The sequence below is a fragment of the Mastigoproctus giganteus genome, chromosome 11, assembly GCF_048544385.1.
Source record: "Mastigoproctus giganteus isolate SK-2022 chromosome 11, ASM4854438v1, whole genome shotgun sequence".
In the NCBI taxonomy this organism is placed as follows: Eukaryota; Metazoa; Arthropoda; class Arachnida; order Uropygi; family Thelyphonidae; genus Mastigoproctus; species Mastigoproctus giganteus.
In genome coordinates, this window is record NC_143585.1 from 82,161,694 (window position 1) to 82,184,473 (window position 22,780).

Sequence of the window (22,780 nt, forward strand, 5' to 3'; positions counted from 1 at the left end):
TCAGGAACATTCATGTGTGAAAGGATTAATGCAACTTATAATCTGCCTTTGAAGTTTTGATATTCTAAAAAACAAACCATGCTCTATTGAATTCACATTATAGGAGGACCAAATATATTTATCAGGGCAAATACTAAAGCAACTGTACAGATGGCATCAATATGATTCATCTTATGTTCTTTGATGTAGAACAGCATCAAGAGACTGCAGATGTGTACATATTCATAATGTTGTGCCGGTATCACAGGAAAGAAGCATGTTGTGTACCATAGTAACTTCAGCCACTTCTGTCTGATCTCACACCAATAAGTTTTTGGCTCTGGAACTGTATGAAACCTTTGTAGCCTGGCCCTTCTGGATTACATGCTCATCACTGTTGTCATGTCTGTTACTCAAAATCCTGGATACCAGAATTAGCATAAACTGTATTAAAGAACCAAAAAGAACAGTGGTCATTGGTTAAGTGATGTGTAATGTTGGACATTAGTAGTGTCTCTAATAGTGATGCCTATGATAGTTGGTTCGCTGCTGTTGCTCATTTGAAGAAATCTGGGTTCAAATCTTGTTAGACTGGATAAATTCTTCAATTTGTACTTCTTGTGGCTAACACAGTGATTATAATCATTGTCCTTCTTCACTAAGTGGCAAAGGTTTGAATCTTATCTCAATAGGAGGAGCTTTAATGGGCATTTTTCAGACTGTGGCTGAGTTAATCTTGGATGAGAGTTGCACATACTTTTCTTCTGTAAGCCCTCTGGTTTTTTAGCCAGTAAAACAGTCAAACTAACCATATAATACATACACTATACAGATACCTCATGGCCTTAGTTTCCTTACTGGAACTCAAAATGACAAACAATAAGCATACATTATCACATTGCCTAGTGAACACACTTGTTAAGACACGATACTCCATAAACTCCATAAATCATATAACCAGTGCAAAGTAGTTGATGCACCAAAAAAATCCCTGAGAAACAGCAGTCTAGTAATAGTCAAAACTCTATAACAGCAGTTTCTTGAGTAGATTCTCCCTGTAAACAAGCTGTGCCATGATGCCTTGGTCAACATTTACTGACATATCCATATGGTGCAAGGAAGCCTAAGGCTTATGCTGCACCAGCAAAAAAAAGAAGAAAAAAGCAAAATAATAATAATGAAATATAATAAAAGAAAAGAAAATAGATAACCTAAGCATTTCCCTCATCCCATAAGTGACTATCCAGCTGACCTTTGACTATCCAGCTCCCCAAACTCAGCCTCAACCATCCATGTAGGTAACTTATTCCAGTAATTTATAACTTGCTGGCTAAAATAAAACTCCTGCAATCCAGTCTAAACATTTCCTCCGTAACTTGAATTTATGGCCAGTAGTTCTAGAATCATTTATAAACTTGAAAATTTCATCTTCATTCATTTTACTTTTGCCTCTCAAAGCCTTAAACACTTCAATCCAGTGTCCTCTAAGGTGCCTAGTTTCTAAGCTGTGTAACCCACATATTCGAAATCTTTCCTCATATGGATGCCCTTTCGCCGATCTCACCACATGAGTTATCTGTTTTGGACCCTTTCAAGAAGCTCTGTCTTTTTTTTTGGATGCTGTGTCCACACTTGAACACAGTATTCCAAGTGTGGTCTAACAATAGCCTTATATAAAGGGACTTTGACATCCTTATCTCTACTAGAAAATGTTTGATAAATCATCGATAGGACACCATGGGCCTTCCATGCAAACTGTCTATAATCCTCGGAGAACTTCATGTCTGACTGTATTGTAACTCCCAAGTCCCTTTCTTCTACTACTGACTTTAGTTCAACTCCACTAAGTGTAAGTTATTTTGGGGTTGCTGTTCCCCAGGTGTAAGACCTTGCATTTTGCTGAATTAAAGCATAGCTGCCACTTTTCTGACCATCCCTGAAGTCTATCTAGGTCACTCTGAATAAGCTCTGCTTGGCAGTGATCATTAACTACTTTACTACTCTTTACATCATCTGAAAATTTAGACATCATGCCCTCTATTCCCTTCATCAATGTGATGTCATTTAAGAAAATCAAAAACAACAGTGGTCCTAATACTGATCCTTGGGGAACTGCACTTCTTAACCCAATCTGAAGAATAATCATTTATCACAACCTTCTGCCTCCTGCCTTGAAGCCATCCTGCTATTCATTTAAGGATTTTTCTCTGTGATTCCAACTTGTTCCAGCTTATAAAGTAACTACTCATGTGGAACTGAGTCAAATGCTTTGCTGAAATCAAAATAAACAATGTTGAAATTATTCCCTAAATCCAGCTCACCAGTGACCCTGTTAAAATAGCTAACCAGATTTGTTAAACATGATTTTTCTCTTACAAAATCATGCTGTATGTCCTTCACAATTCCATTTCTATCTAAATGGTCCTGAATTCCACCCTTGATTATTGCCTCCATGATTTTCTCTACTACTGAAGTTAGACTGACTGGTTGGTAATTTCCCACTACACTCTTAGAACTGCCTTTATGTATTGGCGATACGTTGGCACTTTTCCAATCCAAAGGAATGTATCCTGAGTCCAATGATGCTCTCATAATTAGCTTTAATGGTTCAGTGCACTCACGTGCCACCTCCCTTAAAATCATAGGGTATACCTCCATGAGCCTTACTCGTCTTTAGGCTTGAAAGTTTTTTCATTAAATAATCATGTGAAATTTCAATATCATTAATTACATATTTTTCAACTTCACTCCTGTAATTTCCCATTGACATAAAGGGTTTTCTTCTGTAAATATAGATGCAAAGTAACTGTTGATTCATCTGCAAGAGCTGGGGTATCTAATACTATCCCACATCCATTACACAAAGATCTGATCTGATTTGTCCTTCTCTTCTTTACATTTATATATGAAGAATTCCTTATCCCCACTCTTTGCCAGCAATTTAGGCTTCAGTACTTTTTATTTCTCTGTAACTTTTCCATGCATGCCGTCTTTTTTTGCACAAGTAATCTGCCAACTTCTTTATTCAGCCAACTTCAGCCAACTTGGAATCCTCCTCATGGAGTATTTTATTAATGGTATATAGGCATTCAAGGCTTCTGTGATTAATGTTTTCAAGGTATACCATAATTCAGTTGCATTCCCTCTCTGTGAGATATCTACCCAGTTAATGGAGGCCATGTAGCACTTAAGCTGTCAATTTCCTTTCCTTTCCTTTCCTGAAATTATAAGCCATTCCTTTGCCTTTAACTATTGCTATCATTTCCTGCTAGTTCTGTTCTACCTGATAGTACAGGAACCTGCTGGTTCCTGTACTATCAGTCCTATTATGTCATCTGGTTCATGGGTGATGGCGCCTCCGTGGGCAGGAGCAGCAGTGTGTAGTACACGCTTCTTGATTAGACCGGGGTTTGAGCCCATGACCACCAAATATGGAGGATGCGGAAAGGTCAGGGAATGACCACCGCATATCCCCGGAGCAATATGGCCTTAGTTGCTAATACTCCTAAAAAAAAAAAAAAAAAACAACCACCACCAACAATCATGGGTGATGATCGGTTCTAGAATATTCTTTTCCCTGGCATGTTGATACAAATCTAGTTCAGCAGTTCCCAACCGGTGGTTCGCCTAGGGGTTTGCAAAAATGTTCCAGGGAGAGCCATACTAAAAATTCTGTAATGGTGTCTGCTTAGATTTACATAGATATATTTTTGTAAACTACAAAATAGTAAAGAATTGCTAACGAAAGATACCACATCTTCCACAATTAATTATAAAACTAGTTTACTATCTTAGAGTATGTCGTGTTAAATAAATGTTTCCATACTAAATTTTTTTTCATTATCAAAGACCATTGTTATGTAAGACCATACTTAATAATTTTATATTTTTATGCAATATCACTTATAAAAACGTAGTACAGAAAATATTTTATAATAAAAATTCAGAACTATTATATGGTTTCTGAGTCAAAAAAGGTTGGGAATGCTGATCTAGTTAACAATTTTGTCTCCCATATAGGTTCCTTCCCATTTTCTCCAATCAGTTAGAGGCAAATTAAAATCACTCACAATAAGACATTCACGCTTACTTGCTTATTCCATTTGCATGTAGAGGCTCTCATCATAATCTTATTGAGAACAGTTTTTTACAGTACAGAATTACTGCAAAGATGATTTAAAATGAAAAAAGAAAACAGTTTGTAGAGAAGTAATGTATTTATGTTCAGATGCAATTGAATTTTTTCTTGTCCTGTTCTTATGCTCCTTACAGAAATCATTCCTGATAAAAATGAGGAGTGCTAAAATATGCAAGTGTAGCTTTACTGCATGTAAAAGATATGGAAGATACAAGATGCAAGCCAAAAGTTTCCAGACTGGGGCAGTAAAATTAATTTTGACTTAGGTTATTTACTTGTTGATGTATTCCCTTCAAAGTTGTCCCCATCCCAAGAGTTTATATATTAATCCCAGCACTTCTTCCACCGTGTGAAAAAGTAAAAAAGTAAAGTGCAGCCATTATCAACCCACTGCAGGGTGGAAGCCTCCTCAACAATTCATGCTGAGGGAAATGGACCATAATCTGCCACGCTGGTCCAGTGCGGGTTGGCAGATCGACTGTATTCAGCAGTCAGGGGCTTGAACCCCGGTCTACTCAGAGTGTGTGCTACTGCACTCCCGCTCCTGCCCACTCGGCTACGGAGGCGTGTGGAGCATCTCTGCAACTCTCGTTTCGTGATGCTACCCAACACTTTCTGCAACTCTGCTTGAATCACTTCATCCTTTTAATTGTATTTTCATTTTGGGGAACAGGAAGCAGTCATAGGGGACCGAGTTGGGAGAACAAGGAGAACGTGGGACCATTACCTTTTTGTTCTTGGCTAAGGCATTTAAGGAAGGATATCAGCAGAAAACACACAGACAAATACCATACTCAGGATTGGTTTCTGCATCATGACAATCATGCTGCAGAAACCAATCCTGAGTGTGGCATTTGTCTGGGTGTTTTCTGCAGAACCCCAATGTAGAACTGGTGATTTACAGTTTGGCCTGATGGAAGGAACTCCTGATGAACAGTTCTCTCATTGTTGAATAAAACAGTCAGCATGCTCTTGATGCTTGATCTGGCTGCATTGCCTTTTTTGCAGCGATAATGGACTTTTCCACTACTTTATTGTTTCTGGGTCATAATCACTAACCCAGCTTTCATTCTGTTATGACCTTGAAAACAAAGTTTCTGCACTTTCTGACCTATGCTTGCAGGTCTCTGCAAATAGAAAGCCTGTTTTGTTTCTGTTCATCACTCAGCAAATTGGGCACAAATTTTGCAGCAGTCTGCTTCATGTTTAAATTTTCATTACAAATGCTTGGCACATACCATTCAATGGGCCAACAGTGTTACAAATATCATTAATCTTATGCCATCTGGCCTCTTGATTGACTGGATGCACCTTTTTGACAATTTCATCATGAACTTTTTCTTGATGCACTTTTCCAACAATTTCATCAGGTCTGATGATGAATAATAACCTGAGCGCTCAAAATCCTCAACAGAGGTTTGGCTGCCTTGTAAATGCAAATATCATTGAATCACCAAATACTTATTTATGCATTTCTTAAGTTTCCAAAGCTCTTTTCCCAAGTTTACGATAAAATTTGATGTAAATTTCCTGTTCCTTAGTATTTGCCATCTTGTCTACAAAAATTAAGACATGCACCAATTGAACAAAAGCATATCGTCCTGTTGGCATGTAACTCATTGAACTTATTCACACTGAATTAGTTCAGCAGTATCTAATGGTGCACTATTATACTACATGTGATTTGCACTCCATTTGGTCATTCCAGAAATTTGGCTTGCAGTCATACAATACCTGAGTGCTCAAAATCCTCAACCAAGGTCTGACAACCCACCACGGTGAGTTGCCAGCAGTTAATATAAGTAAATATGGGAATGTTGCCAGGGGTTTATATAAGCAAATATCAAAATTATATATATATATATATATTTTATTTTTTATTTTTACAGGAAATTTATTTAATTTTAATTGTGGATTTAATTATTCTTTGAATTGTCTATTTTATCATTATTTTTTTAGAAATTCCTGCAACAGAAAGATTCAACAGTTGGTACTTCGGAAACAACTAAAGATTGCATTGCATCGGAGCCTTCCCCTAGTAATTCATTGTCGAGATGCTCATGAGGACTGCTTAAATATTCTCAAGGAAGTAAGTAGCTAAAGATTTATCCTTTAATTTTATCTGACTGCCATTCTTTTTCCCTTTATGTTTATTGTTTAGAATCTGCTGCTTTTTAAGTGTGTTTGCATATATAAAGACATAAGTGCCTATTGTCTTTACCATGTGTGTCCACCTGCATGTAACAGCTTGAGTTCCAGCAAAGAGATTTTCATGGATTAAATGTAATTTCAATGCAGTATTGTTAGCTTTACACAGCCCATGTATGTTATGTAGGACTTGTGAACATGGTGTTGCTTGTGGAGAGAGCGAGAGAGAGAGAGAGAGAGAAAATTTAAAGAAAACAAAAGACATTAATGGCAAAGAATAATAAATATTATACAGTTGTAATTAAGCTGAACTGTTAAGTTTAGTGAATATAAAACCATAGTTTTATTAAGTGTTCTATAAAGTTATAATCTTTGTAATTGATTGGAAAGGAGATAAGTTTTCCATTCTATTAATCACAGAAAAAGAAAATTCAGTTAATTTAAGAAGAAATGTAATGCACTGCATATTAGCTGCGCTTTTTTTTTTTTTTTTAATCTTAAGTTTGATATAAAATTTACTTCATGGTTAATGTCTTTCTTCCTAATTTCATTTTATTTAATACTAGTTATGAAACAGAACCATCACAAGATGCATCAGCAAATCTATATTAATGTTTACCTTCTGTAAAGAAGTCTGTTAAATACTGCACTACCTTAATTCTTAAATAAATGTATGCAGCTACATACTGTTAATTATTCCACTGGGGGTGTGTCTTTTCCCTACTTTAGAAGCTTTTAATATTGCCCTATGTATGTAATTGATAGCCTAAATAAATTTAAGGCTAAGCTGGATAGGTATTTGGAATTAATGGAGGGATGAATTGGGAGTGTTTTTTTTTTTTTTTTTGGCTGATGTTTGCTTTCTTGCATTGTATGCCTCTACTAATGCTAATCCCCACCAACTACTGCTATTAAGAATATGACATATATCATCACCGGAAAATTTATTTTTAAATTTTCATAACTCAAGTGGTCATGCAAGCTAAAAAAATGAACAATATTTTTCCAAATATAGAGAGTTATTGAAACTTTTAATATTCTAGTACCATGTATGGAATGAAGGTTGAGAAAACAAAAGGTACTTGTTGATATTGAACTTGAATTTTTGTAGATTGTGATTTTCAGAAAATACAGAAAAAGAAAGGTGAAGGTGACCAGTTTGGAAAAAAAGGGTGTAATTACAGATGTTGAGACAAGCAGTGTCTTTTAAATATTTGTTAAAAAAAAAGCATACAACCGAAACTAAACATCTGTGATAGAAAGTGGCATGGGTTTGCAAGCTAGAGAAGATCATTAATCAACTTGAACTGCTCTCTTGGATAGAGTCAAGGAATTTGAGGGCATCACTCCAGATGTGGAAACAGTATTCCACGTTAGGGCAGATTTGTGATTTGTATAGAAGGAGCTGTTTAGAAAAAAATACAGTAGTTCCCCCCCTTATCCGTGGGGGATACGTTCCAAGACCCCCAGTGGATGCCTGAAATTGCGGATAGTACCGAACCCTATATATACTATGTTTTTTTTCTCTACATACATAGGCGCCTCCGTAGCCAGGTGGGCAGCAGCGGCAGTGCATAGCACACGCTTCTTGATTACACCGGGGTTCAAGCCCGTGACCACCAAATGCGGAAAGGTCAGGGAATGACCACCGCATATCCCCGGAGCAATATGGCCTTAGTTGCTAATGCTCCTAAAAACCAAAATAACAACAACTACTACATGCATACCTATGATAAAGTTTAATTTATAAATTAGACACAGTAAGAGATTAACAACAATAATTAATAATAAAATAGAACAATTATAACAATATACTGTAATAAAAGTTGTGTGAATGTGGTCTCTCTTTCTCTTAAAATATCATATTGTACTGTACTCACCCTTCTTGTGATTATGATACAAGCCTACATGATGAGATGAAGTGAGGTGAATGACGTAGGCATTGTGATGTAGCATTAGGCTACTATTGACCTGACGATACGGCAGGATGAGGAGGAGGATGCCGAAGCCTTTTGGAAGTTGTCTTTCCTTTTAACTCGTCAAAGTGTTGCTGCTGAGGTTGCAATCCTTCAGTGATCATATGGGTGACTTTAATGCTTCCTTCCATCTGAGGATCGTATTCCATAATTTTGCCCTTTAATGTCTGTGAAATCAGAAACACTTCGGAAAATTTTGGTAATGCCCACATTGCTGGTTCAGCTTCAGTTACTTCATCTTCTTCTGTAGATGACTCAAGTTCTTCCAATTCCTCATTTGTTAACACTTCTCGATGGCCTTCAATATGTGCTTCCACTTCTTCATCAAGCATCTTGGCAAATCCTTCTCCACCAACTTGTCTTGCTGTGTGAAACACAGCAACTTGTCAAACACAGCAACTTGTCTTGCTGTGTTTGACTACAGTGAACATCTTCAGATAAATAGAATGGGCCAGCAAATCAGAATGTCTTATTATGGGAGACATTGATTTTTCAGAGATTGACTGGAAATTGTGGATTGGTCATTCACCTAGCATTTAGGCCTTTCTGGAACTGCTGGATGACTGCTTCTTAAGCAGCATGTTGGAGATGCCACAAGAGAGAGAGAAATAATCTTGATCTGGTCATTGGTAAGGCTCCGTCAGATATTAAGAACCTTCAAATAAAGTAACCACTGACAAGCAGTGATCACATTTGAATTGAAGTGAGATCTATTTAAAGAAGTAACTACTGTCAAAGGAAAGGGAAAGTGTTTTTGTTTTCGTAGGGGGATTACAATGGTTGTAGACAATTAAGTTCTTTTAAGTAAGACCAAATGATAGCTTCCTTAAACATTTTCCTTTGTTCAAGTTATAGAAGCACAATGGATAAAAAAAAAAAATTAAAGAATACAGGCATACCTCGGTTAACGTTACCTCTGATAACGAAGCCTCGATATAACGAAGTCCGCAATTTCAAGGCCCCATTTAACATAAAAAAATATTCCAATTTAATGCCAACGCCTGACAATCATCCGATTGGTGACTGACGGCGATTCGTTACGTATTCCTGAGTGCTCCCGAGCTGTGGGCGTGTCTGTTATAACAGTTTTGCACGTCAATAGCTTAATTTAGTTGTTATTTACATGATTGACGTTGTTTCAGTGTGGCGCATTGCAATAATTGACGTAGGTTCTTTGTAGCATTACATAACGTAGATTTTGTAAATTTTATTGGAAATATTTTTGTGTTAGTTAATTAAAATGTCAGAATCAAAGAAAAGAAAAGCAATTTCTTTGGAAACTAAACTAAATATCGTACGACGTGTTGAAAGCGGCGAAAGAAAATCTGATGTGGCACATTCTTTAGGATTAGCGCAATCAACTTTAACAACCATACTAAGTCAATCAGAAAAAATAAAACAGTCTGCTCAGAATTGTACAGATGTTACAGCGGCAAAATTAACTCGCTTAAGGAATCCAATTTTAGAAAAAATGGAGAAAATGTTAAGTTTGTGTCACAATGTCATATGCCTTTAAGTCAAATGGTGATTCAAGAAAAAGCATTATTTTTGTTTAATCACCTGAAATCTAAACAAACTGAAGAAATTACGGAAACCTTTGGGGCTTCTTGTGGTTGGTTCGAGAAATTTAAAAAACGGGCCAGGATTCATAGTGTAAAATTAACAGGAGAAGCTGCAAGTGCAGATGTTGAAGCTGCAAATAAGTTTCCAGAAAAACTAAAGGAAATAATTGAACGTGAAAATTTTCCACCAAATTTGGTGTTCAATGTTGACGAAAGCGGTTTGTTCTGGAAACGGCTACCAACAAAACGCTTCATTTCTATTGAAGAAAAATCAGCTGCTGGGTTCAAAGCAGCCAAAGACCGTTTATCGTTACTCTTTGGATCAAATGCCTCTGGCGATTATAAATTAAAATTGTTATTAGTTTACCATTCAGAAAATCCGAGGGCGTTAAAAGGTAACATAAAAATGAATTTACCTGTAATATGGAAAGCAAATAGAAAAGCTTGGGTTACCAAGGAGTTATTTACTGATTGGTTTGTTAACCACTTTTGTCCTGGAGTAAAACGGTATTGTCAAAAAAACAACTTTGAAGAAAAAGCTCTTTTGTTGTTAGACAATGCTCCGGGACATCCTACTGATCTTAACACGTTGGACACATGCATTCCTGTCAAAGTTGTGTTTCTTCCAGCAAACACAACTTCCCTGATTCAACCATTGGATCAGGGAATAATAGCATCGTTTAAAGCTTATTATCTGCGTCGAATATTAAGCAATTTAACTGAAGTAGAGGATAAAGAGGAAATGACAGTTAAAATTTTTTGGAAAAACTACACCATTAAAAACACAATTGAAAACATTGATAGTTCTTGGAAAGAAGTCACTAAGAAATGCTTAAATGGAGTTTGGCGCAAAATATGACCAGAAGTTGTACTAGAAGAAGAAAATAACATCCAAGAAATTAGAAATGAAGTTATCCAGATGGCTCAATCAATAGGTTTCGAAAATGTCGATGAAGAGGATGTTAGAAATTTATTGAATCCAGAAGATGATTGTTTTTCAGTGGAAGATTTAGAAAACCTTGTTAGCAACGAAGACAAAGATAATGAAGGTGAAGTTAAAGAAGTTCCTGCCGAAAAAGTGTTAACAACCAAAGATTTAAAAAGGTGCTTAAATGACATTGAAAACGTTTTAAATTTTTTTAATGAAAATGATCCTGATTTAGGAAGAAGTGTTATAGTTAAGCGATCAGTGTTAAATGCAATAACTCCGTATAGGCAATTGTTAAATGAAAGAGAAAAAAAGCACAACAATCAACTTTAACCTCATATTTTAAAATGAGATTTCACTTTGTATGTAAGTTGACTGTTTATTTAATAAAACTTTTCTTTGTTGGAAAAAAAGCTTTTCATTTTCTTTACGTAGGAACGTATCCCTATTCTGGCCATAGTATTTTTACCTCTGAAAACGAAGTTTCGCTTAACGAAGTAATTTCGTGGAACGCATCCTATTCGTTAATCGAGGTATGCCTGTAATTATAGAATCATTCTTCACTTATATTAATAGTAAAAGGAAAGCAATCAATCATATTGGTCCACTCAATATCTGTGGTAATGGTGATCCTGAACTGGTTGCTGATAAGCTGGATAAATATTTTGCATCCACATTCACTTGTGAGGAAGTTTTTAAAGTTAAGGATACCAGTGGGCTAGCTAATTAGGATTTTAATAATTTTATGATAACTGTGAAGAGACTAGAAGTGAAGTCATTACAATTAAAAAGAACAAGGTACCAAGAGCTGACAGAATATATATACATACACTAAGGAAGCATCAAAAGATCCAAGCAAACATTTCACTGTCATAGTGAGAGCATTTTTGATTTTGGGCAGTGTCCCTATATATATATATATCCAGTTATATATACTAAGGAAGCATCAAAAGATTCAAGCAAACATTTCACTGTCATAGTGAGAGCATTTTTGATTTTGGGCAGTGTCCCTATATATATATATATATATATATATATATATAGTGATTAGCCTTGAGTTACTGGCATTAGTAATAATTTAATTGACCTTATCTGTGACTTTCAAGAAAGTCACTAGAAGTAATCCTTTCTATAAATCAATGAATAGTGGAGAGGAAAACTATCTTTTGATAGTTCATATTTCTGTTTCATGATTACAGCAGTTTTATTATTAGTTACAGTTACTGTCGTTTTAACTTTCTTTCCTTTTTTATCACTAATATAATTATAAATATATATATATATATATATTGGAGGTATAAAATGTGTCTCCTGTTCACAAAGGTGGCTCAGATGGTGAAATGAGTAACTACAGACCTGTTAGTTTGACTTCTGTGCCAGGGAAGATTATGGAGTCCTTATTTAAGGGTGCAATAGAAACTTATCTGGACAGGTATGGAATTATAAGGGAATTGCAATATGGCTTTAGGGGCAGATCATGTCTGGCTAATATAATTACCCACTATGAGGTTGCCAGTAAAAAATGGATAGAAGGAATTGCAGTTTTTGCCTGGCCATAAGATGCTTTTTTTTTTTTTTTTTTTTTTTAAACTGTAAAACATTGCCTAAAGTTCCCCTGCACCTTATGGTCCAAACAAATACTTGGTGCATGCAGGTAGCATGTGGCACACTGTAGGAAAAGGTTGGCCACCCCTGGCTATTGCTTAGAATATTTAAGTGAAATCTTATATGCCTCACTAGAACACTCTTCCTTTATTTCAATGAAAAAAACAAACAAACTCTACTTCCTTCTAGAATTCTTTTTCCTAGAAAGAATTACATGGAATTATCATGTAGCTCTGCCTTTCAAGTATATGAGACACCAATCCCCATCTCACTTTCCCTGCTTCTTCCCAGTGAGATCTACATCTGTAACAATAAGCAGTGTGATCAGCCTTGAGTTACTGGCATTAGTAATAATTTAATTGGCCTTATCTGTGACTTTCAAGAATCAGTAACCCTTTCTATAAATTAATGAATAGTGGGGAGAGGAAAACATCTGTTTGATAGTTCATATTTCTGTTTCATGATTACAGCAGTTTTAATTTGTAGTTGTAATAAAATGGGCACAAGGCAGAAGAGATTTTCTTAAATGTTGGCTTCAAATTGAAGATGTTAAATTGTCAGTGAACTACTACCCTGCCTCGCACAATATTTTATTTATTTTTTTATTTTTGTGTGTTATCCTAGTCAGTATGGCAGGAAAGCATGTGAGCAGACCTGGAATTCTCAGTATTTTGAAAAAGCAGCATACAATTATGTTAGAGCAAAAATTAGAAATTGTGAAAATGTATGAAGGTGGCAAAACAATAATGACCATTTCACGTGATTTAAGGCTGGCAACATCCACTGAATACAATAGTAAAAGATAGAGAATGAAATTAATAAAAGAACATGAAAAAAGTTCCTAGCCTTTATTAAAGTCTACTGTGAGAAAAAAGAAGGCATTTGTTCAAACCTCCCTCGATAAATTTGTGAGAGAGCAACCTCCTCAACTTGCAGATTCTCTTGACTCCAACTTCTTTGCCATATCCATCTTCTGCACTATACTTCTACGGGCCTTCTACTTCTTTAGCTTTTTAGAGCTGGAAGACGAGTCTGATATTGACAATGTGGATAGCTCCCTATTGAGCCTCATCCTCCTCCTCCAACTAATATCAGTGTCGTATATACCCCCCCCCCCACACACAAACCAGAAATAAGTTGATGTATACATGCTTTAAAAGTTTTATTTTTTAAATAATATTTGAATGCACATGTTATGAGTGTGTAATTGTAATATACAAATGCTGTAAGACATAGTGATTTTTTAAATCAGGAACTTAAGTTTGTGTTTATATACAGATTTTGGTTGGTTTCCCAATTACGTGAAATTTTGACTTAAGGACAGGCTTCCTAAACGGAACCCTTATTATAAGAAGTTGATTAGATTGAATTCCCCAAAAAAAAAAGTTATCTGTTTTAAGACATTATTTAACCAAACTGGTTTTTAATTTAATATTTTATTTGCAAACTGCCTGGCTAATCAAAAAAAAAAAACTAAAAATTTTTAAATAACTTAAGTTTAATAAGACTAATTTTTGCTTTTCTTTTTGAAAATATAGCTTGTCCCCAAAAATTATCGTATCCACAGGCATTGCTTTACTGGAAATTGGCAAGAGGCTAAAGTTTGGTTAGAAGCATTTCCAAGTCTCTGTCTAGGCTTTACAAATGTAATTTCCTTTCCAACAGCAAAACAGATTCATGAAGTCATTAGGCAGATTCCTCTGGATCGTTTGTTGCTAGAAACAGATGCACCTTATTTTCTTCCTAGAGCTGTAAGTATTTTTTTTTTTTTTTACTGTTAATGAAAATAAGTTATAGTGCAATAAAATGTATATAAGATTTTTCATTTTAATTCCTAACACTTCCCCCTCACATGTATGTGCATGCACACATGGGAGGGGCACTAAAAGGGTTCCAGATGAGATTCAAGGACATTAGCATGGATTTAAATAAAATTTTACAAACTTCATTTCTTCGTTAAGCAGTTTACCAACCTTAGGAATGTTTCATTTAATATGTGCCAGAGTTATAGATGTTAATCAAGTTGGTATTAGTCATGTGGTGCAAGGAAGCCCAAATTTTTTCTACACCAGCTAAAAAAAATAAAAAGTAAATAAATTAATTAAATTAAAATTAAAAAATATGTATATATTGTCTGTGATTCCCTTTCCATGTAGGTACCTATCCAGTTCACCTTGGATAGCCTCAGCCATCCCCAAAGACAATTTTTCTTCTAGTAATTAACAACTCTCTAGCTAAAATAATTTCCTCAGACCAGTCTGAACCTCTTTCCTATAATTTGAATTTGGCCCAGCTACTCTCCAACTTACGTAAGGGTTGCATTTCGTGGAACTCTATATAAGTCGGAATTTCCCTAAATGCTTATGCAGCACTCGCAAATTTGATTGAAGCAAAAAAGAAATGTTTGACGAACATGTAAATATGCACCTGGTCATCCACGTGTGCCGTGAACCTGGTACTTAAGGATGTGTCGCTTAAATATTCATTATTGCTGAGGACGGAGGTAGACACCTCCGAAAGCTTTAATAGTGTTTTTATCGATTTTAAATTTATATTTTAATGCATTTTAACTTATTTTATTTTTGTTGTAAATTAATTTTTTGTAAATAATTATATTTTTTGCAAATATTATATTAGTCTTTTGTATCATTTTATTTTATTTTTAAATCAGTTATAAACGGTTGGTGTATATGTTTAAATTTGTGGTATGAATAATCCCAACCTTAGAGGCCTTATTGCAGATATAGAATTTATTCAATTTTTTTAATCTCAAGTGCAGGAAAAATTACAAAAGTGTACAAAATTACAAAAATTTCAAAATTATAAAATTACAAAAAGAGAGAGGAGACAGGCAAAACATCAGCAAGTTTTACCTTTTGAGCATTGTTGCCAGAATCAGCGTCTCCAGCTGATAAATAAGCACACCGCTACGGAAGTTGTGGGCTGTGGAGATTTAGAAGGGGTTTTTTCCAACACATCACAATTTCTCTGCAGCTACAGAATCAGCACTGGCGACTTCACCACATACTTTAATGTTTTGGAAACCAGCGTAATGTTTGAACCTATCAAACCACCCGTTGCTTGCCATGAACTTGGCTTGGGGTTCGCTGTACTTATCCTTAATATCTTCATAAACACTTCTTGCTTTTGCTTGAATGGAATGGCCATTGGGCTCAGGTTCACTTGCTTCTGAATCTGATTTTCCATCCATATTATTAATAGCTTTTCCATCTTCGATATAGCACCTGAACACTGTTTTGTGATCACTGTTGATCTTAAATGCGTTGATTCTTTAACATGTTCTTTTATACGTGCACTGTCCCTTAAAATAATATTCACTGTTGAAGCAGTGAGACCTAATTCCGTACAATAGATGACAAACTTTGTCCTGCTTTGTTTTCATGAATCATCTTCATTTTCTAAATCAATTTTGTTTAGTTTCCTAGCACTGCCAGCACTTGCACTTTCCATTGGTCCCTTTCCCTTCACCATTGTTATAAGTAAATAGGAATGAAGAGAAGATTCTGAAAATTTATTTGTTTTTTATATGATTTCGGTGAAGGGGATCTCATTTCACCATAATACTGTAATGTAAGATCCGGCAGAATTCCAGTTATCGGTATTATCGCAAATGCAATAAGATAGTTTACTACCCGTTTATAATAGATTGCACTAACAGAAAAGCCCAATAAACCACAAAGTGCAAATTGTTTTATGGTAGTGACCTCCAGAAACGTGTTTTTGAAAAATATCAAAAGGCGTTCAAAATTGATTCTTATAACGGAATATATGATAATGATGAATGTTGTAGTGCAATTTCCATTATAAAAATGACCTTTTAGAGAGATAAATAGGTTAGTTATATAGCAAAAATTTCAACTTACGAGGTCTCGGAACGAATTACCAAAAAAAAAAAAAAAAAAAAAAACGTTATTGGGTTGATATTACGATATTTTCCTGATACCTCCATTTATTCCTACAGGATGCAAAATGTTTCCACAATTTTTTTAAGGTTTCACCGTCCAGCAAAAACATGTAAAGTCAAATTTCCGTAAGTCTAGTGTTACGTAAGCCAGGGAGTGGCTGTATTCCAGTTGTATGGTAGGCCAAGTAAGTGGCAAATAGAAAGTGAAACAATATGTAACTGAAGCAGGGGGGAATAAATCAAGATAAAGGGTGCTGCAGAAGGAATGTGCTAAAAAATTTTTTAAAAAATCCCAATTAATTCAAATTTAGTGGTACCTTTCAATGGTTCAAATTGCCTGAAATATCATTAGTGCTTGTTATACTGATTTTCTTCCTATTTTTCAATTCCTACTATTAGTTCACACTCTCCCTACATATATATTTTTATATCTTGTTCAAATTTTCAATCGTTAATAAAATACTTTTTATTCATCCACTCAAGTTTAAATGCATTTCTTTAAACTTGTAGTGGATGACACTTGATGTTAATACAGTTTTTTCAAATATTAATTAATTAATTTTAGTTTTATATGGGAGAAAAAAATTTCTCTTATATAAGATATTTAGCAGGATATAAATTTAGGAATAAAATTGAAATCAAGAGGCAGTAGCTCAATCGGTAAAATGCAAGGATTTCAGTATTTTTCACGTGAAGGTGAAGAATGCGAGTTCAATTCTTGCGAAAATCAATAATTTTTTGATAAATTTTTGTTATTCTGTAACTCAAGTTCAGATACATTTTTTTAAACTTGTAGTGGATGACACTTGATGTTAATACAGTTTTTTCAAATATTAATTCATTAATTAATTTTAGTTTTATATGGGAGAAAAAAATTTCTCTTCTATAAGATATTTAGCAGGATATAAATTTAGGAATAAATACCGTCAGTGGCGAAGCGTGTAGATCGCTGGAAAAAAATTTCTTTTTCAGATTCTTTTTTCATTCTGGGTTCTAGTCTGAGTCAAGGAGGGAACAAAATGGAAAATGAAACATGTGAATAAAAATAATAGTCCAACACCATATATAGAAAGGAAAATGGAAAATTGCAAGGAAATTGGCTTTCTATTTTGCCATTTAATATTGTGATTCTGTCATATGTATATACATATTTATATTAATTGTAATTATTTAATAAAAAGTAACTAAAATAAAATTTTTCTTTGTTGACCTAATTAGGAATTGACTTAATTTTTTTTTTATATTACTTGTTCCTTTATTATTTATTTATTTAAAGTTTATGTTGCATGGTTAGTAGTGAGTAATGCTAATTCACCACTCATACTGCCATGTATAGTTCAATTTCTTTTGAATGTATTTTTATTTAACTGTTATTCTGTGTCAGTAGTTTAGCGTTGCTGTTATCATTAATTTTAATTGCATGAGGACCACCATTATTCATATCTTTTGCACTGGCAGGTTGATTAGTATGTCTTTCAGTTTGGCGGTACATTGATTTGTTTAATATTCAAAATGCAGTGACTCCCCAACTATTCTTAGCTTTGTGGTCCTCTGATGAAATGGGGCAGAATGGTGGGTCTATTTTATTTATTTTTGTTTCATGCTATTGGTCACGTTTTTGTAGTTGGTTTTCATTTCCATTTATAGTGATATTTCATTTAATTTGGACCAGTTGCCATCAAGGGTGGGGGGGTGCCACTAAATTTGAATTTTGCAAAAAATTTTGCATCCCTTTTGCAACACCCTTATTTTGATTTATCCCCCCCCCCCCCGTTGTTGTAGTTACATACTGGCTTACTTTCTATTCATCACTTACTTAGTCTTCCATAAGACTAACCTATTTTATATTCTAATTATATCTTTGCATTGTGGTAGGTAATACTTTGCAGCCACTGATGATGGTTATTCTACTGACATCCTTTTCTTTCTTTTTCTTCTGTTTTTCTTTCCTTTATTATTTTCTATATTACTTATTTACAGTTTATTTTTATGTATACATATATACAGGTGTACATATTAATAGTACTGTGCATATTAATAGTAACAATAAAAATGAGAATAAGTTAGGAAGAGCTTTTATGTTAAATTTAAATCCTTATACCCAACCCATATGGACTTAACAACAAATTTAATCATAAGTTTATTACTAATATATTAGATATTTGTATACATGACAAATTTCAAACTGGTTAAATTCCTTATCACTGTATCTCAACTAGTAGCCCTTTCAAGTGTGCCATGTGTCTCTGTAGCCAGGTGGGCAGGAGCAGCAGTGCATAGCACACGCTTCTTGATTAGACCGGGGTTCGAGCCAGTGACCACCAAATACAGAGGATGCGGAAAGGTTGGGAAATGACCACCGCATATCCCTGGAGCAATATGGCCTTAGTTGCTAATGCTCCTAAAAAACAAACAACAACAACAACAACATATCAAGTGGTAGATTTTTTTTTTCAGCCTGGTCTGTACTTGTTAACAGGAGAGACTGCTTCTACAGGGATGGGATACACTTAAATAGAAAGGGTGCAAGAATGTTTGCTGATGCTATCGAGGCAGTGTTAGGTGGGTCGGAAAACTGCTAGATTGGGGGGATACAAGGACTAATAGATTAACAGTAGCCACTGGCAGAGGTGAAAGTGATTCTTGCACTGCTTCTACTGGAATGAGCCGCAGCCTGGAAAATAAAATGCAGGATATTTCAGAGACTGCTGGGAATCATTGGTGTACAAATAAACACATCGGTTGTGTTAGGGTAGTTAAGAAAAAGAACAGGTGCATGTATACTTGCGTGTATGCCAATGCTAGGAGTTTAGTAAATAAATTTGATGAATTTGAGGTATTGCTCAAAACATCAAAGGCAGATATAGTGGGGATTTCAGAGACGTGGTGTCACACAGATATAAGGAATGCAGAACTGGAATTTGGGGAGTACAATGTCTACAGACAGGATAGGAAGGGAGGAGGGGTTATGCTATTAGTTAAGAAATACATAAAATCCAAGGAAGTGAAGCCAGTCGACATTGCTGGACAGTTCAGTGTCGAGTCAGTTTGGTGTGACATAAGCATTGGGAGATCAAAATTGAGAGTAGGAGTGTGCTATAGGCCTAATGACTCTGATGAGTATAATAAGAAACTGTACGGGGAAATAGTGGGCCAGTAAATCAGAGAGTCTTATAATGGGGGATTTTAATTTCCCAGATATTGACTGGAATTTGGGGGCTGGTCACTCACACACTAGCAAGGCTTTTGTGGATTTATTGGATGATTGTTTTCTACATCAGCATGTTCGGGAGGCAACTAGAGGGAGTAATACTCTTGATTTGATTATCAGTAGTGATTCTTCATGCATTAAGAATCTGCAGGTAAATGAACCACTAGGTGGCAGTGATCACAGTGTGCTGAAGTGGGATTTACTCAAGGAGGTAGCTACCATTAGGGGTAAAGGGAAGGGTTATTGCTTTCGTAAAGGCGACTACGATGGACTGAGACGGTATTTAAATTCTATACAGTGGGACCAACTGACGATGTTACCAACAGCAAATTCAAAATGGGAAGCATTCAAAGAACTTATCTTGGAAGCTACTAGGCTTTACATACCAACTAAGAAATATTGTTCAAGGTTTAGGCCTAAGTGGATGTCAGATGAACTAATGAGACATATGGCAGAAAAAAAAAATGCATGGGATACATACAAATTAACACATGACACAGAAGCCTATGATAGATACAAGTTGATCTGTAACCAAGTTACAAAGGAGGTTAGGCAGGCGAAGGCAGATTACAAGAAATCTTTGGCAAGGGATGCAAAGAAAAACAGCAGAGTTCTTTCCTTATGTAAACTCTAGAAGAAAGGGGATGAATCAATTGGTCCACTTGATATCAATGGATCAACTGTTGATAATTCTGCTCAGGTAGCTAACAAACTAAATGAATATTTTGCATCGACATTCACACATGAGGAGTTATTCAGCGAGGGGAATGCCAGAGGTGTATTCAACTCTGGCAGTAAGCTAGGGTAAGTTAGAGAATCTTGTAATAACTGTGAGTAAAGTGGAGGAGAAATTGTTGAAGATAAATACAAGAAAGGCACCTGGGGTGGATGGGATCTATCCAGTTATATTAAAGGAGGCAGCAAAGGAAGTAAGCAAACCCTTAGCCATAATTATGAGAGCTTCCTTGGACTAAGGGAAGTACCCATGGACTGGAGATGTGCAAATGTGACCCCAATTCACAAATTAGGATCAAAGGGCGACACAAGTAATTATAGACCTGTTAGTTTAACTTCTGTCCCAGAAAATTAATGGAGGCACTAGTTAAAGAAGCACTGCAGGATCATCTAGGCAAGACTTCAGTTATAGCTCAGACACAGCATGGTTTTGTTGAGGGGAAGTCTTGCCTGACCAATTTGATTGGATACTATGATGCAGTCACAAAAGAACTGGATGCAGGGAATATCTTTGATATTATATACTTGGATCTTAGAAAGGCTTTTGATACTGTTGCTCATGGAAGACAGCTGCACAAATTGGTGCAGAGTGGCATTGGAGGCAAATTGCTGCTATGGATAAAGGGGTGGTTGAGCGGGAGAAGACAGAGTGGTAATCAATGGACACTGCTCATCGTGGACTAATGTTATTAGTGGAGTCCCTCAGGGTTCAGTATTGGGTCCCTTATTGTTTTCTGTATTTATAAATGATATTGATGATGGTATATCAAGCTTAATGTCCAAGTTTGCAGACGATACGAAAGTTGGCAGGGTTGTCAAGGACACTACTGACACTATGCTACTGCAACAGGATCTGGAAAGGTTGAGCAGATGGGCTGAGAGGTGGCAAATGAAGTTTAACATTGACAAATGTAAAGAACTACATATGGGAAACAGCAACCACAGAGCAACGTATCAACTCTGTGGTACTACCCTGACAGTGGTAGAGAATGAAAGGGACCTGGGAGTATGGCAGATATGAAGTTTTCTGAGCAGTGCAGACGGGCTGCAAGAGTAGCTCATGATGATATATAGGAATTTTTCTAGCAGGGATAAGGAGGTGATTATTCCCTTGTATAAGGCAATGGTCAGGCCACACCTAGAGCACTGTATACAGGTCTGGAGGCCTCATTTCAAGAAGGATGTAGAGATGCTGGAACGAGTACAGAGAAGGGCAACAAGATTAGTGAATGGAACAAAGGGGTGCTCTTACGAAGAAAGGCTTAAGTTTTGCAAATTAGTGTCTGGAGACTAGGCACTAGCGAGGTGATCTGATAGAGGTGTATAAAGCCTTGAATGGTTTGAGCATGCTCAATACTGATGGGATTCTTCCTCTTGCTCAGAATAATCACCTGAGAGGGCATAAATTCAAATTGAGGAAGGACAGATGTAGGATAGATGTGAGGAAATTTGCCTTTAGCCAGCGGGTTGTTGGTTGGTGGAACAGACTTCCATCCCTTGTCGTGGAAGTTTATAGCCTAAATAAGTTTAAGGCTCAGCTGGACAGGTATTTCGAATGAACAGAGGGGTGAAGTGGAAGTGGTTATTTTTTATTTATTTATTTTATTTATTTTTTTTTGGCTGATGCTGCATAAGCTTGCTTTCTTGCATCAAATGCCTCTACTAATGCTAAAGTGTGCTACAAAATTATGGAAAACACCATTGAGTTCAATGGCAATCACTATTTAGGTGTGCCATGAATATTCATCTTTTAATTTTAATTCATCTTTTAAGTGTGACTCAAGTGACAAGATTGAGACCTATTTCCTTATCAAACTTAAAAATAATAGCTCTTATAAAATAATAAAAATAAAAATACAAACATATTTGCAGTAGGTAATTTTGTTCATACAATTAAAGACTGGGATAATAATTGCATCTATGTATAATTTATACGTAATGTATTATTCAGTGTTAAACATAATACTTACCTTACATAGGATCATTTATACCTTTGAATTTTAAGTCCAGACATCTTTTTCATCTTATAAATGATACAATGGACCCCCTCTTTATGATATTAATTTGTTCCAAAGATACCACCGTATTGTGAAAATATTGTAATGTGAACCCAATAACACACTGTTTTTTGATAATTCGTTCCAAGTCCTCAGAAGTTGAAATTTTTGCTGAATAACTAAGCTATTTATCTCTATAAAAGGTGATTTTTAGAATAGAAATTGTATTAGTTTTATATAGAATACTGAATACCATATTTTCGTGGTACCTCTGTGCAGTTATGGTACCCCTATCAAAAACATGAAGAGGGGTGTGGCCATTGATCATTATTCCACCCCACATGAGAACACTGTCTAAACCATAAGTGGCCCTTTCTCTGATGTTGGAGGGATGGTACCATATACCTCGTCTCCTGATGAAATGTCTAGAACCTGTTTGAAGGCTAAAATGGGATTCATCAGAGAATAAATTTTTTTTTTTTTTTTTTGTTAGTTGTTGGCGCATCGATTTCTGTGGCCATAATGCACTTCCCAAAGTTTTTGCATTTTACTCTGATCCAAACCCGAGGCAGGATT

General features: G+C 35.6%; 1 protein-coding gene across 1 annotated transcript in view; it reads left to right on the plus strand.

The window, feature by feature from the left end:
* LOC150078194 (3'-5' RNA nuclease TATDN2-like) overlaps positions 1-22,780 on the plus strand; it is a 33,343-nt gene that overhangs the window by 6,990 nt on the left and 3,573 nt on the right. Inside the window, exons 3-4 of the mRNA XM_090384764.1 lie at positions 6,077-6,206; positions 13,875-14,087. Of these exons, the coding sequence (XP_090240890.1) occupies positions 6,077-6,206; positions 13,875-14,087 (343 nt within the window). The remainder of the gene's footprint in view (positions 1-6,076; positions 6,207-13,874; positions 14,088-22,780) is intronic.